General features: G+C 36.1%; 1 protein-coding gene across 2 annotated transcripts in view; it reads left to right on the top strand.

Moving 5' to 3' along the window:
- Window positions 1-17,835, top strand: part of LOC145686288 (putative tubulin polyglutamylase TTLL2) — a 192,843-nt gene that overhangs the window by 103,090 nt on the left and 71,918 nt on the right. For both annotated transcript variants that reach the window (XM_081759424.1, XM_081759423.1), the window contains exon 2: window positions 146-320. In XM_081759424.1, the coding sequence (XP_081615550.1) occupies window positions 231-320 (90 nt within the window). In that variant the 5' untranslated portion in view covers window positions 146-230. The remainder of the gene's footprint in view (window positions 1-145; window positions 321-17,835) is intronic.

Below are 17,835 nucleotides of genomic sequence, written 5' to 3'. Positions count from 1 at the left end.
AATGGTGCCAGCTAACGGCCTGCGAGTGTATAAAGCCGTTCAGCCAACCTACAGATGATTAGAACTGAAGCGGACAAACTTGTTGACTTACATCATATTTCTGTTTCTATTAATTGCATTGAAATGATTTGCATTTCTTCTGCAGAACCTGCCACCGCCATGAATGAAGTTGTATTAGCTTAAGTTACTTAACAACTGTTCGGGCTGAGAGTGTTAGAGTAGGAGTGACCATGATGATGCGTTTTGATTTTGGACTCAACTCAGGACCATTTGTATTTCGTGTCAATGATAACGGTGTTGGCCCTACTCTCTTGATGCAGGTAAGATGTTCTAAGTTTTCCATTAACTAAATACTGTCCAAAGACGAAGTTTTTAACTTATATGGAATAATGTGATATTTGAACATAGTTATTCTTGATAAGTACTTCTAATTTCTGATTTCAGTGTAAAATTACACATTTTTTAACTCTAATGAGATTGGTAATCTTGTTTCACTTATTTATTTATTTTTTGTCTTGAAATAATTAGATATTATCATCTTCAGCTAGTAAAATTTTGTCCCTCCTTTGCTATATCGGTAATTTAATTCTTAGGTTGAAACATGTGTATAAGGATAGACTTCTAAATGATATGCTATAAACAACTAATATAAAAAGAATTGAAGAAAAGAGTTTGCCGCAGATGGACAACAACCGGAAAACATAAAGGATATTAAACATACAAAGCTATATCTTCCTCCGGACATTCTCAAAGCTGATTAAAATAATATGTCCTAATGCTTCCTTAATTATTATTTGTGGAAAGGGGGATGGTAAAATAGTGAGAAATAATCAGGATGATAAATAAGAAAGTTAATGTAGTTGATATGATCATAATAAGAAGTGTTATGTAATAAGATGTGCATTGAAATATCCATTATTCGCTCTTTTTTTAAATGTGCTTATTACTGCTAGTGTTGTTAGGGCTGAACTGGAGTTTATTAATACAATGTGTTCCTCGTTTAAATTGAAAGACGTTTTATATAAATTTTAGTAGTTAATATGTTTTCAATATCTTCAATTGCTAAGATTCATATTAGGCTAAAATGTTAATATTTGTGGTTATCAAATTATATTTCTAAAAAATTGAATTAATCGTTTGGAGATGGTCAGTCATTTTAAAACTAAAATGTAGCTAATTTTTCTTTCTTACACGTAGATAACATTCTTGGAAATTTCACATTGAAGCAGTATTATCCCAGTTTCGGTTATAGATAGAGATGGCTCATACTGATTATCAAACCTTCCATTAGTTATCACAGTAATTCAGATACAAGTGATAAAAGAGAGGAACAAGAAGAATAGGAACTATTCTCTAAAATTCCAGAAATTCGTAGCTCTCCGTTGGTCTGGGGGTAAACGCACGTGTCTTTGGTTCACGCGGTTCCAGCTTTGATCCATGTGGGGACAGGATTGAAATTTAAACGCATTATAGTAGTTCGTATATATGACTAATCAACAACTATAATATGACTAATCCAGAATTTTCTAATGTAAATATTTTTTAAAACAAATTTATTTTCCAGATCCTATGTCCCTAAAATTAGTGGAACAATTCTTGTAATCAATGGGTAGCCATTTTTCACATTTTTCACTCATTACATTATTCTTACTCTCTCAACTTTTTTGTACTACCATTAAAATTAATAGGGCTTTTCATTGATAGGAGAAGATATTATATCTACTACAGTGACCCCTCTCTGAATTATGTAAGGAATATCTTTCGTAGCTGAAATTTCACACAAGTCAAGATTGTAAAATTCCTTAATTCCTTCCTTCGTAAGAGACTGCAACATTTATTATTATTATACAGTAATATTTTATAATTGTAACTTTATGCAGCAGAATTTACTTGAATATCACATACAAAAATATGAAAAATACACAGTTTACATATAAAGGTGTGTTATTTTACAGTGTCGTTGCATACTGCAATGGATGTCAAAGTCGCAAATGTATTAATACGTGCTAGTAGTTATAATTTTTTATATTTGTTACGTAACTGTGAATTGATGTAAAGTCTCGTATTACGTAAGTCCAGGGTTACTGTATCTAAATATTATATTATCCATAGACGATGACTATCAACTGACAACTAATTAGAACGCACTCCGAATTAATATAGGATAGGTAGCGGGAAATCGGATCACCTTTGCAGAAAACGTCAAATTGGAAGTTTAATATGCTTCTATTTAAACGAAAAGTACATTATAATAATAAGTGAACCTTCATCTAATAGACTATAATGAAAAGATTTTGAATTGTTTAGTTCTTACCCCAACAATTTCACTTTGTAAGAGATGATAGATCGATTCGATTTACCCCAATGTTGTGGGGTAAATGGGATCAATGTTGGGAAGAATCGGATCATAATGATTGTGATATGCAAATGCCGCAAACAAACTTTTACTTACCAAACGCATTAACACAACGTTCGTGGAACCACGCTTTACAAGTCAGACACTGTATCCAGGCTCCCGCCTTGTGACTTTTTTTCGTGATAATTGAACAAACGGCAAATTCCACAACACCATACTTCATTGACTGCTGTTGTATTTGACGATGCGACGTTTTCCTCTTCGGTACTCTGTCTCTTTGCTTTAATTTTGTTCTCAACAGCATGAATATGTGAATCTGATGTCAGATGCAGAAAATATATAGGGTGTCTTCGTTTTTGCTTCGTTGATGTGATCTTAACCGGAGAAGGTATAAGGCTTCTAATTGAATCTATGGCGCTCGCACAAGGGGTCGCTGGATTGGCTTCAAAGAAGTGAGATTCTAATGATAACGAATCTGAACTCGAAATTCCATTCACAAATGTGTGTTCTATGTATAGTTGATGGATTGAATAGATATATACTAGTAATCTCAATCCTTTTATATCATTACCAACAGTAGCTGCCTAATTCTACGCCTTTTTGAAGATGCACCTAAAACTTAACTTTGATATTGTCCTTCCAAGATTTTGGTAAAGCCAAGATGTTGCCTGCTGGTTGAAATATGCCTTTAATGGCTTAAAAGCACAAACATGAAGCTGCTGCAGAACATATGCTGTGTGACATGGCAACAACAACTCTTCTATAACATATTTTTCAAACACATCCCCTACTATAGACAGGGATGTATGCGAACAATTTTCACCCATTTCATGAAAGCCTCCTTGTTCATTCATCCTGATTCCGTCATGCACACGTCGCTTCCTGGTGGTATACCATCGCGATATTCAACTTTCAGTCTCTTGCCCTTGAAAATAACAAACGGTGGGATGTAAACTCCTGTTGCTGACACACAAGTGAGTACAGTCGCATTCTCTCCACGTTCCACATTTGTCAACGACACAACATCACGAGACCCTTTAGCAGCAACAATGTGGGTGGCATATTGTTTAATGAGAGATCCGTTTCCTCTTGTTTGACGAGAGATCCTTGATTGTAAATACTCCCCGTTTATTTTCTAATTTACACTCACGAAAAGGCTCTTCAACCGTGCATATAACAGACACATTTTCTCGTGTAACTCCATTCATTCTTGCTCGGGAAAGTCCTTCAGCTTTCTTGATGGATAGCTCCGGATGCCATTTCATAAATCTTTGAAACCAGTCAACACCAACCATCTAAGTTTCCTCCTTGAAATTATGCGAAACGCATCGATCAGTCACATATTTGTAGACATACTTACGTAAACTCTTCGGCAGGGGTGCCCATCCCCCCTAAGACCCAATGCGTAAATCCTCTCCAAATTCACACAACATTCAAAACCGTTCCTCACATATTATGCAATAGCGCAACCAGAATTCACTGCTGTAAAGCTTAGCGTGACTTGGTAGTACTGAATACCTGCAGGAGACTAGTGGAAAACAAAATTAAATGACCAAAACACATTTTATAAACAGGGGGTCCAGAGGTTATTTTATACGTTGAAATTACGAACCTTTCTGGATTCTCTTTTTATTTCTTTAAAATTGAAAGATTGGATGCAAGAACCAGGTAGTCCATTTTTTTAGCGAATTTGAGATTTTCACACATTCCAGTAGGAAAAAATCGCTCTATATTGTGTGCAAGAATCATGTGCATCCAATGATTATATTCAGTGTTATAATGCAAAGGAGGTATTATCTGTCAGGAAAGTAAATGTACACCTATTTTTCGAGTCTGGCATTCCTGCTCTCTATCCGTGGAGAGTATGAGAATTAAATCAATCAAATGTTTACTGAGGGGCAAAAAGAAAAGTTTAATCTGAATAAGACATTGCAGAGGGACACAAGATGTGAATACGAATAGTGCATAGTGTAAATAAAAGACGACACCGAAAGAGAAAGCCAGAAACAGCTGTTAAACTTAGAAAAAAGAGAAAAATTGTTGAAGTGGGAACATAAAACACAAATACAACAAATACGCCGACAACTAAACGATCACCATGCCATGATCTTGGTGTAGTGGTTAAGGTGCTGGCTTACAAATGCAAAGGTCGCCTGTTCGAATCTTCGGTAAAGACATTTTTAAAAATTTTTGTTATTAATACATGCAGCTCATGAGAGATGGTAAAAGAGGTCGTATTTAGTCTTTCGTAGCAATTATTATTGGCAATGTTTAGTACTGATAATATTTTTTGTCTTTGCGTATTGCTTTTATTCTTTTCTTCATTTCAAAAGAGAAGAATATCCGAACAAATGCCACCAAAATTCCTCATATTTTGAATGTAAACGCCATTTGCAATTAGTAAAGAATAAAAATTGAACGTTCCGATGTAGCTGCAAAAAGTAAAAAGACAAACATGGAAGTGGAGTGTTCGAATCCATACTCATGGTTATTAAAAATACAATTTCTACATGCCTTACACCTCCCGACCACGTTTCTACGTTAGCAAGTAAGAGGTTTGTGTTTAGGTCAGGCTGGTCAATACGTTTTGCAAAGGGGCCCGGTTTAGCTCTGACGCACCACAGGTGCGAGAAGGGAGCAAAACACTTTTTCTCTCTCCCTCTGTGTGTCTATTTATCTATCTATCTGTGCATATATATATAACGCTATTTGTGAATGCCATAACCACCCTAATTTTCAGCGGATTGAGACGAAACTTAGCACAAACATTAATTGTTGAAATATCTTGATGAGTTCGTTAACCAGAATAATCAGATGAAAATGTTCAAAATGGCGGCCCTTCAACCTCCCAAAAATTTCCAAGGGAACCAAATTTCGCCCATAAATAGGTATTTAGAAAGTTTGAATAACTTTTCCTCTTTTACTGAAATATATGTGTGCAGAGACTTATTGAAATATTGGACCCGATTAATCGCATAAAGAAGGTTCACGCCCTTTCGCTACGGTCAGGCTTTTTTTTTTGCAGGAGGGCGTTATTTTCGTATTGGAACAAGATGATTGTTAGTGATGATATGAAATTACACATTGAAAGTGAAGTAACTTGTGAAACGTGTTATTTGAAAGAATAATATAATAAATGTGCTTTCCACTAACACAGAGAACTGTAAATCATGTATTTCGAGTTCGGGGGCGTGAATGGCGAGGAATGTTATTTGATTTGCTTTTTAGTAACACATTGCATTGCAAATAAAGGTAGACAACATTAGTGGTAAGTAAAATATTAATAATAATACTACTACTACTACTACTAATAATAATAATAATAATAATAATAATAATAATAATAATGATAGGTGTTGTTTGTGGCAAGGCAATATCTTTCTCAATTCTTCTTCAAACGTAATAATTGTAACGCCATATCTCCCTTACAAACAAAATATTAGCAATTTGTATAGAGAGAACTTGAAATTGTAGAGTGATGGGAGCAACGTTGGACAGTATGCACTCATAGTAATCAGAAAAATAAGCGATTTCAATGCAAAATGAACGAAGAGTCATTGTCATGGGTAGTCATGGAGCCACGGCAGAGCCCTCTTTAGGCAAAATGTCGATAACTTATATCGAGAGAACAGGAGGTGATAGTGAGATGGGACCAACGTCGGACACCGTGGACCCATAAGGCGCATCGAAAAAAAAAATTAGGGGGGGGGCGCCAGCTAGCCTTACTTATTTCCACATAATAATATAAAATTATATTGCCGAAATACACACACGAGTTAGCTAGTAATATTTCATATTATTGTTATTATAATTATTATTATTATTATTACCGGGGCGAACGTTCCCTCAGAACAGGGATTTTTTTTATTTTATATACATAAATAAAACCCATCTCAAAGTTTGGAGCCCTTAAAAGTAACAGTATGACATCCCACGGCCCCCCCAGAAGTCGGTCCTGGATCCGTCTCTGCCTGTAGCGAAAAGAAACAAAACTTTCTCTCAAATGGATAAAAAAACAAGCCGAGATAGATTAGAACTCGCATGGACGGCGCGAAAAGTAAGTGCTTTGTCCACTTTTTTTTCTTTAACTGACTCACCGAACGTGTCTCAGTAACTTACTTATTGCTAATATTACTTGCTTCACTCGTTTAACTTGCTTTTTCTAATAACTCATAACGACAGGGACACGAACACAGAAACATAAGGAACAGTTAAAAATCATAGATGCTCTCCCGCCGGGAATCGAACCCGGGACACCATACACCAAAGGCGCACTTGCTAGTCACTAGACCAGCGGGGAGGGCACTGCTCACTTTCTGTGTCGTTAGGGATTACGACCACTGTATTGCCAGCTATCACTTCTGTGGCTTGTATACTATGATCACATGTTTCTTCTTTGCTGGAAGAGTTATCCCTACATTCTATGTAATACATGAGGTACTTAGACCTACATGCTCTTCATATAATGTAATAAAAGGGTCATGCTGGGAATAAGAAAAAGAACATTCCTTGGACAAAACGGAAACTATTGGCATCATAAATATTTATCTACGAGGCATGCGCAGTAGTATATTTCAGAATAGTTACTGTTTAGTTCAGTAAACGAAGAAAGGGGTATAAAAAGCAAATATGTCGCGTCAACGAGATCGACCAGAGTTGACAGGCGGAAGCAGATGTGTAGTAATACAACAACTTGGTTAAATTGATAATTGGTTCTTTATTCTGTAGTAGATCGTATCACAACTTTACGAGAGAGCAGAGAAAGACTTACTAACGCTGTCATATAGTAAGCTTTAGTAACACGATCATATAGACACAAGTGGATGTAACTGTGAGTACTACAACTTGGATTTAACGAAAGCCGTTTAGATATTCAGTGGTTTGCAGGGTTGTATAAGACACAAAAAGTTAAGACACAATACAATTCTTCATAAATCAGCTTCCAGTAACTAGATACATGCAATTTCTGGATAGATACTGAAACTGCTGTCGGATTTTAATACATGACGTATTGCAGGATACAAAATGCTTTGCATTACTTGTTTGTTTGTAGACAGCTACTAGCTTAGTGTTCTGAAAGGTTGTGTATAAACTAGGGATAGTCAATTCCGGAATTATTAGTTTTCGGACTCCCGAAAGTAAAACCGGACAAATTCCGGAATTCGGAAAATTCCGATTTTGGAATAATTCCGGAATTCGGAAAAATCCGGAATTTAGAAATTTCTGATTTCGTTTACATTCCGGAATTCGGAAAAATCCGATTTTTTTCGAAATCCGGAGTTTTTCTCAATTCCGAAATTATTCTGAATTCCGGAGTTTAACTGAATTTCATAATTTTCCGAAATCCGGAAAGTGAAAGTTCCGCTTCCGAAAAATGAATTTCTTTTGGTTAATATGAATCGTGGCGGAAATAAGTCTTTGACCAGGTAATGGCGACTGCTTTGAAAGAAATGGGGTGTATGAGAATTCAATCTGTCATATTTGTAGTTTCGTGTGGAGAAAAAACAAACTTGTGAAACAGCGGTTTAAGAACAACTCAAGTTATTAATGTAAACTTTTCCGACTTCATAAAAGAAATACGAAAGACATTTTGAATCGAAGAAATATAACATACAAGTTTGCAAGCGGAGACAAAGAAACCTAGCGTAACCAGACGAAAAACGAATCTTTTACCGCGTAGCGATCGCGGTTCAGTGGTCAAGGTGCTTGTGCGAATGCACATTGTAATTTTTTTTTTTACTTTAGGATTTTTGATGGCGATTGATCAGCGATAACATATGTTTTATTATATTCAGATATTTGAATACTCGGATGATTCAATATTTGAACTATCAAATCTTCAGGAATAATAATAATAATAATAATAATAATAATAATAATAATAATAATAATAATAATAATAATAATAATAATAATAATAATAATAATAATAATAATAAACTAATAATAATTATTATTATCTCGTAGAAGATTAAAAGCTAGGAGCTAATTATGGCTCAGGTCATACCATTACAAGCAGAAACGTGACATTTGGAAAGAATATTTCGGTTTGGTTTAATGTTGCCCACGAGAAGAGGAATTTCTCATCTCGTTTCTAAAACAAACAAAATAACATGAGAATTAACATTTTACATTCGAGACGGGACAAGGCTAACTCAAAATTTTCGTCTCGCTTTGGAGATGAGAATCGAGACGAGACGAAAAGTATCATAAACATTTCCCGTCTTGTCTCGATTCTCGAAATAGTGTATGTCCATTCTTTAAGTAACAATTGCTACGTAGACTGAATCTCATTGGCTATTTCGTTACATTATATTTCAGAGCTCATTCAATTATGCTCTGTGTAAGTATTTTGTAGCAAAGCTTTTATATTTACCTCTGCATATAGTAAAAATTAGTTTATTATATGCCTTACTGTTGCGTGATATTCAGTTATATTTATTGCAGTTATTTTCCTTAAAACATGCAGTAGAATACTTTCTACATGAAACTTCAATGGTACGTTGTAGTTTAAAACGTTGGTAGTTGCAGAGGTGTGTCTTGAAGCAGTAGCGTAGCCAGGATGTGTGTTTGGGGGGGGCAAGTGCTGTTATAGGCACATATAGAAAAATTACAAACAAAAATATATAAACATAAAAATATATAAAAAATTACAAACATCAAAGTACCAAAGTACATTGTCGGACCTCTTTGGGGGGCCGGCCCCTCCGTGCCCCCCCTTCCCTATGCCAGTGTCCTGAAGGTACGGAACCCTTTCCCCGAAATCTCTACTTTTAAGTAAGTTTTGCCAAATTTCAACGGCAAGCTTAAAACTTTTATTATTATTATTATTATTATTATTATTATTATTATTATTATTATTATTATTATTATTATTATTATTATTATTATTATTATTATTATATCAACACCGTGTATAATCTTTAAAAGATATACGGTTTGTATCTGAATAGTAAAAGCTAATTGACTGTCGATCTCGGTCGTCGAGAAGTCTTCAGAGGGAAGGACATCGGTCACGTTCTGGGTTTGAGTTCCGAAGGGGCAAGTTTTCGGGCTCGAGCCAAAAATTGTTAAAGGCTTCAGCCAAACATGTTCAAAATAGCTGGGACCGGGTTTAGGCTTATCAACAGCTCGAGCGGCTCGGCTTACAGCTCATTCACTATCAAACCGAACGAAGAAGTGAGCCGAGCCAACAGCTCAACCAACCGAGCCGATTTGAGCCATCGGCTTAGTTGAGCTGAATCAAAACGTGCCGATGGACTAATTTCAACTTAGCTGGCTTGAACCGGTTCACATGAGCCGAGTAGGGGACCCATCCCAACCGAGAAAGCTCGAGCCATCGGCTCAATTGAGCTGAGTCGATGGCTCGTTCCAACTGAGCCGGCTCGGGTCATCGGCTCATCCCAACCGAGCCGACTCAAGCTATTCGCTCAGTTGATACGAGCCGAGCCGGTTGATATCGCTACCCGAGTTGGTCTTCTGCTTGGGCTCAAAAATTCGACAGTGAAGGTCTCAGCCTTGCTTTTAAGAACAACAGTATATACTTATATTGGTGATTACGACATTTGAGTCTGTCTCGTAATAATAAAAAAAACCTTGTCTTCTCGTTATCTAGACGAGACGAGATACACAAAAAGTGCCCCACGAGATGCACTAAAATTACGAGACGAGACCCATCCCTGTCGTGAGCAACACTAAAAAGTATTCCACATTAGTGCTTACATTTCTCATGGCTTTCGCTTTCCAGTCTAATCAGGCCTTTATTTAAAAAAGAGTTAAAACGAGCTGAACGAGCGAGCGAGCCATTATCAAACTCGACTCAACTCGAAACTCGCCCTGGAAAACAGCTTGACCTTGATCGCTACGCGGTAAACGATTCGTCTTTAGTCTGGTTACGTTAGGTTTCTTTGTCTCCGGTTGCAAAATTGTATGTTATATTTCTTCGATTCAAAATGTCTTTCGTATTTCTTTTATAATGTCGGAAAAGTTTACATTAATAACTTGAGTTTTTCTTAAACCGTTGGTTCACAAGTTTGTTTTTTCTCCACACGAAACTACAAATATGACAGATTGAATTCTCATACTCTCTATTTCTTTCAAAGCAGTCGCCATTACCTGGTCAAAGACTCATTTCCACCACGATTCATATTAACCAAAATAAATTCATTGTTTGGAAGCGGAACTTTCACTTTTGCGGATTTCGGAAAATTATGGAATTCAGTTAAAATCCATAATTCAGAAGAATTCCGGAACTTGGGAAGAATCCGGAATTTAGAAAATTCCGAAATTGAGAAAAACTCCGGATTTCGAAAAAAATCCGGATTTTTCCGAATTCCGGAATGTAAACGAAATCAGAAATTTCTAAATTCCGGATTTTTCCGAATTCCGGAATTATTCCAAAATCGGAATTTTCCGAATTCCGGAATTTGTCCGGTTTTACTTTCGGGAGTCCGAAAACTAATAATTCCGGAATTGACTATCCCTAGTTTATACACAACCTTTCAGAACACTAAGCTAGTAGCTGTCTACAAACAAACAAGTAATGCAAAGCATTTTGTATCCTGCAATACGTCATGTATTAAAATCCGACAGCAGTTTCAGTATCTATCCAGAAATTGCATGTATCTAGTTACTGGAAGCTGATTTATGAAGAATTGTATTGTGTCTTAACTTTTTGTGTCTTATACAACCCTGCAAACCACTGAATATCTAAACGGCTTTCGTTAAATCCAAGTTGTAGTACTCACAGTTACATTAACTTGTGTCTGTATGATCGTGTTACTAAAGCTTACTATATGACAGCGTTAGTAAGTCTTTCTCTGCTCTCCCGTAAAGTTATGATACGATCTACTACAGAATAAAGAACCAATTATCAATTTAACCAAGTTGTTGTATTACTACACATCTGCTTCCGCCTGTCAACTCTGGTCGATCTCGTTGACGCGACATATTTGCTTTTTATACCCCTTTCTTCGTTTACTGAACTAAACAGTAACTATTCTGAAATATACTACTGCGCATGCCTCGTAGATAAATATTTATGATGCCAATAGTTTCCGTTTTGTCCAAGGAATGTTCTTTTTCTTATTCCCAGCATGACCCTTTTATTACATTATATGAAGAGCATGTAGGTCTAAATACCTCATGTATTACATAGAATGTAGGTTTAACTCTTCCAGCAAAGAAGAAACGTGATCATACCCACAGAAGTGATAGCTGGCAATACAGTGGTCGTAATCCCTAAAGACACAGGGAATGAGCGGTGCCCTCCCCGCTGGTCTAGTGGCTAACACGTGCGCCATTGGTGTATGGTGTCTCGGGTTCGATTCCCGGCGGGAGAGCAGCTACGATTTTTAACTGTCCTCGATGTTTCTGTGTTCGTGTCCCTGTCGTTATAAGTTATTAGAAAAAGCAAGTTGAACGAGTGAAGCAAGTAAAATTAGCAATAAGTAAGTTACTAAAACACGTTCGGTGAGTCAGTTAAAAAAAAAGTGGAGAATGAACTGGCTGTTCGCGCCGTCCATGCGAGTTCGAATCTATCTCGGCTTGATTTTTTATCCATTTGAGAGAAAGTATTGTTTCTTTTCGCTAAGGTTGTCACTCTTTTCGTATTTTTCGCCGTCGTTGACAATTAAAGTAGCTGGCTATTCTTATTCTTTCTACGAATGATGGATCTTTTCTTTGGCTTCATGTCAAACATGCACACGTAATGAAAAGACGCTGTCGATGATAATAATAATAATAATAATAATAATAATAATAATAATAATAATAATAATAATAATAACAATAATATGAAATATTACTAGCTAACTCGTGTGTGTATTTCGACAATATAATTTTATATTATTATGTAGAAATAAGTAAGGCTGGCTGGCGCCCGCCCCCTAATTTTTTCGATGCGCCTTATGGGTCCACGGTGTCCAACGTTGGTCCCATCTCACTATCACCTCCTGTTCTCTCGATATAAGTTATCGACATTTTGCCTAAAGAGGGCTCTGCCGTGGCTCCATGACTACCCATGGCAATAGCTCTTCGTTCATTTTGCATTGAAATCGCTTATTTTTCTGATTACTATGAGTGCATACTGTCCAACGTTGCTCCCATCACTTAACAGTTTCCCGTTCTCTCGATATAAATTGCTAATATTTGGTTGTAAGGGAGATATGGCGTTACAATCATTACGTTTGAAGAAGAATTGAGAAAGATATTGCCTTGCCACAAACAACACCAATTATTATTATTATTATTATTATTATTATTATTATTATTATTATTATTATTATTATTATTATTATTATTATTATTATTGTTGTTGTTTTACTTACCACAAATGTTGCCTACCTTTATTTGCAATGCAATGTGTTACTAAAAAGCAAATCAAATAACACTCCTCGCCATTCACGCTCCCGAACTCGAAATACATGCTTTACAGTTCTCTGTGTTAGTGGAAAGCACATTTATTATATTATTCTTTCAAATAACACGTTTCACAAGTTACTTCACCTTCAATGTTGTAATTTCATATCATCACTAACAATCATCTTGATCCGATACGAAAATACCCCCTCCTGCAAGAAAAAAAAGCCTGACCGTAGCGAAAGGGCGTGAACCTTCTTTATGCGATTAATCGGGTCCAATATATCAATAAGTCTCTGCACACATATATTTCAGTAAAAGAGGAAAAGTTATTCAAACTTTCTGAATACCCATTTATGGGCGAAATTTGGTTCCCTTGGAAGTTTTTAAGAGTTTAAAGGGCCGCCATTTTGAACATTTCCGCCTGATTATTCTGGCTAACGAACTGAAGATATTTCAACAATTAATGTTTGTGCCAAGTTTAATCTCAATCCGCTGAAAATTAGGGTGGTTATGGCATTCACAAATAGCGTTATATATATATACACAGATAGGTAGATAAATAGACACACAGAGGGAGAGAGAAAAAGTGTTTTGCTCCCTTCTCGCACCTGTGGTGCGTCAGAGCTAAACCGGGCCCCTTTGCAAAACGTATTGACCAGCCTGACCTAAACACAAACCTCTTACTTGCTAACGTAGAAACGTGGTCGGGAGGTGTAAGGCATGTAGAAATTGTATTTTTAATAACCATGAGTATGGATTCGAACACTCCACTTCCATGTTTGTCTTTTTACTTTTTGCAGCTACATCGGAACGTTCAATTTTTATTCTTTACTAATTGCAAATGGCGTTTACATTCAAAATATGAGGAATTTTGGTGGCATTTGTTCGGATATTCTTCTCTTTTGAAATGAAGAAAAGAATAAAAGCAATACACAAAGACAAAAAGTATTATCAGTACTAAACATTACCAATAATAATTGCTACGAAAGACTAAATACGACCTCTTTTATGATCTCTCATGAGCTGTATGTATTATTAACAAAAATTTTTAAAAATGTCTTAACCGAAGATTCGAACAGGCGACCTTTGCATTTGTAAGCCAGCACTTTAACCACTACATCAAGATCATGGCATGGTGATCGTTTAGTTGTCGGCGTATTTGTTGTATTTGTATTTTATGTTCCCACTTCAACAATTTTTACTCTTTTTTTCTAAGTTTAACAGTTGTTTCTGGCTTTCTCTTTTGGTGTCGTCCTTTATTTACACTATGCACTATTCGTATTCACAGCTTGTGTCCCTCTGCAATGTCTTATTCAGATTAAACTTTTCTTTTTGCCCCTCAGTAAACATTTGATTGATTTAATTCTCATACTCTCCACGGATAGAGAGCAGGAATGCCAGACTCGAAAAATTGGTGTACATTTACTTTCCTGACAGATAATACCTACATACAGTGTTCATCGTGAAGTTAGAGTAAGAAACAGACAGCTGCGGAAAAAATTCTAAATGTGAACATACCTGGTTCTTGCATCCAACCTTTCAATTGAACTCCTCCGGAAACGTTTTAAATTTCAAGAGTTAATGACGTACTTTTTAAGCTTTTACACCTTGTATACGATGCCTATAAAATTTTATATCTTTTCTATTATAAACAATTAATTATTAACCCTTTGAAGCTATAATCCAAGAAGATCTAGAGTAAGTCATTGTGACACTTATATAAGAAACGTGTCCTTATAGATTGTTAATGTCTTGTTTATAGTCTTACATGAAACGATTTAACTAGGTAATAGTTGAAAATGAAGTGATGTTGTAGGTTTTCTATTCCTATTTCTATACATTCCTAATTATTCATGTGTTTCACGCTTCACTGAAAATGGTTTAGGGACTGCTATTTTATACCGCAGTGATATAGACTTTCAAGAGGTTCTCCAAATGCGTACTGAACGTGTCACCTTAGAAACACTGGAAAATATACGCCTGTGTACAGCCTATGCTCCGAGCGGTTCGAATCATGCACGAGAGCCCAATAGTTTCTTTAATACTGTGCTTGCTTTGCGTTATATAATGGTTCCTCTCCTTGTATATTAGCCGGAGACTAATTTTGTTTTGGCACTAATATATGAACCCACATTATACCTTCTCAGCCGTCTGTCCAATTTAATTGCTACCTATGTCTAGTAGAAGTGTAGCGGACACTTATTTCCAACTACACCTGGCCATACTTTACAGGGGCGAGTTCCTTAAGATTGGATAAATTCTATATCAATCGCACTCTTATACATCAGGTTCAACACATGGCTGTGGTCGCAGTCTGTTTTAGTGATAATCACGCTGTACTCATGACCATCAACTACTAGCCTACAAATTTCTCAAACGTAGCCCATTGTGGTATTTTAATACATCAATTTTACGTGAACCCGAATATGAAGCTCTGATACATGCTGAATGGGAAGGTCTCCTTCATATGAAACAACGCTATAATGGTTCTCTCATGCAGTTTTGGGAAAATCATGTTAAACGAACTCTTTGTTGTGTGACCAAACAATATTGTCGACCTCGAAACGCCGATCATTATCAGCAATATCAGTACTATACTGGTCTATTGAGGGATTACATGATAGAACAACAACGCAGGGGTCAAGCACGACCTCAAATTCAGCAGACCAAAGCTCATTTATTAACGCTGCATAAACGACGTATGCAAGGTTTTGATTCGTAACAAAACACGTCAATATTATGACACTGAACAGGCTATTATCCTCTAAATACGCAAGGAGCAAACAGTCCGTACGATTAGGCAAACTCAGAAAATCCACAGGCATTGATTCTCTACCACTAGAATTCTATGTTATATTTATGGATATTTTAGCTCCCTTTCTTACCGACCTTTTTAATGAATATCGCACACATTTTGTTTTAGATCAGTCTCAGAACAAGCATTACTGTTTTAGTCCCCAAACATTCATCAGCAGCTAGTGTTACGAATTTCAGGCCAATAATTCTCTTGTGCACGGACCTAAAACTATTAACTCGTCTGTCGATCTGAATGAAAACATACCTTGAGAAGCTGCTAAGTCCTTGCCAATACGGTCTTGGCCACAATAATTCTATTTATAAGGCCTTATCAAATCTCAGAAATTTATTTCCTTTCATGAGTCTACCGATCCTTGTTCGGTAGCAATTTTATCCACAGATTATTCCAAGGTCTTTGACAGAATTAATCACAATTATCTCTTCCAAGTTTTAGCTAAATATGTATTTGGTGACCTTTTCATTTCTTTTACCAAAGGTATATGTACGAAACGAATTACAAGATTAAAGCTAAATGGAGGTTTACTTTAATTGCTCCTATCTCTGTTTGTAATGGTATTCTACAAGGGGACACAATGTCTGGTATTTTCTGTAGTTTATCTTTAGCACCTCTTGTTTATGCGGCACACTGCCTACTCCCTGGTGTTTCTGTGTATAACAACAGTCTAACGGTGCAATCATACATTGATGATACCCACTACATATTACGCAATGACGCAGATTGGAATGTATACAGAAGCTACTAAGCCTATATCAACACGCCTCTGGCGCGCAACTTAATAAAGCAAAAAAACAAAAACGTTGTGTTTACATGAAAAATATCAGTCTCTGTATAGTAGAACGTTTGAAACTGTTCCATCAATCAAAATACTTGGTATTGCATGGTATCCTAGTATACAACAGAATATCATGAAAACATATGATGTCAGCTTCTAAGATCCGAAGTCTTTTAATAACACATAAATCACGTGATCTTAGTCTTTTCAGTAGAAATTTGTTTCTTAAAACTACTGTGTTCAGCTTACCATGGCATTCTGCACAGATTTTCAAGTTATCAAAGCCTATCTATGTCTTTAAAGTCAGGCGTTGTTTTTTCTCTGGCATATTAAAGCATTACGATAGCTCAAACACAACTACATATGCCTGGAGGAATAGAGTTTATGGATATTGGAATTTAGTCACGTGCTCTGCTTGTACATAGAAGTTGTCGTATGATTTGTTCCCATCCCGATTCGATCACTGCTACGGTTTTCAATGTCTGTTTTCAGTGTCTTGATCTTGTGCTTCCGATTCCTATCTTTCCTTGGGCGATTAAATTCCCTCACCTTCGCAATGTAGTACTTGATATGCTGTATGCAATAGTAGCTCGACAGCAGATCGAAGCTAGGTCAGTCAAAGAAATTTACTGGCAATATCAGAACACGTGTTTACCTGTTACGCCACACATAATGATATACGCGCCATGCAAAAACTGGAATAATATTTGAAAAAAACATAACTGCCAAGTTTCTAACTCACAAACAGAAATAAATATGGTATTTCATTGTTAGTAATGTATATGAAAGGCCTGATAGGCTCTTTAATCTAGGAATTACATCTACAAATGTATGCTATTATTGTAATCAAATAGACACTCTTGAACATAGATTCCATAACTATTTAGACATAACATCCATTTGGAAGAGTTTTAGCACTATACTTAGTAGAATATGTCGTATTTCACCCAATGTTTTTAGTGTACATAATGTAATATTATTTCCAGATTTTCAATACTTTCCTAGCTATAAACCTAATGATGTGATCTGGTTTACTGTACAAACTATCATGTTTATTCTTGTAACAGCACGACCATTGTGTATTCAAATGTATGAAACGTATTTAACATATCAGGCTATGAAGCTCTCTCATGCATGTAGACGAAAGTATTTTGCCAACTACTTATCTCCAATAGCCCCACATTTTCTTATGACGTAACCAACAAACAAAGATGAAGTAAAGAAGTGAGCTTTTCTTGAATACTGTTTTATACGTTCAGTGAGGCTGTGTATTGTAAATATCATTGTAACTTTCTCTGTATTTCAATGTCAATAAAGTTCTTTTTAAAAAAGGTAGGTAATTGGTTAGCGCATTGAACTTCTATTCGGCGGACCAGGGTTCAAATCCCGGCCAGGTTCAAACTTTTTCAAATGTTTCAATTTCTATTTCAATACATACTCAGTGTGACAAACGAGACCTTCTCTCCTCCAGAAAGAAAAATAGGTTCGAATGAGGAGAATTGGAGAGGGTCTGTCAATGGAGGCAAT

This window comes from Thermobia domestica, chromosome 5 (genome assembly GCF_964235325.1).
Source record: "Thermobia domestica chromosome 5, izTheDome1.hap1.1, whole genome shotgun sequence".
NCBI classification, from domain to species: domain Eukaryota; kingdom Metazoa; phylum Arthropoda; class Insecta; order Zygentoma; family Lepismatidae; genus Thermobia; species Thermobia domestica.
Note: the sequence above shows the minus strand (reverse complement) of the source record. Positions and strands in the feature narration are given on the sequence as shown.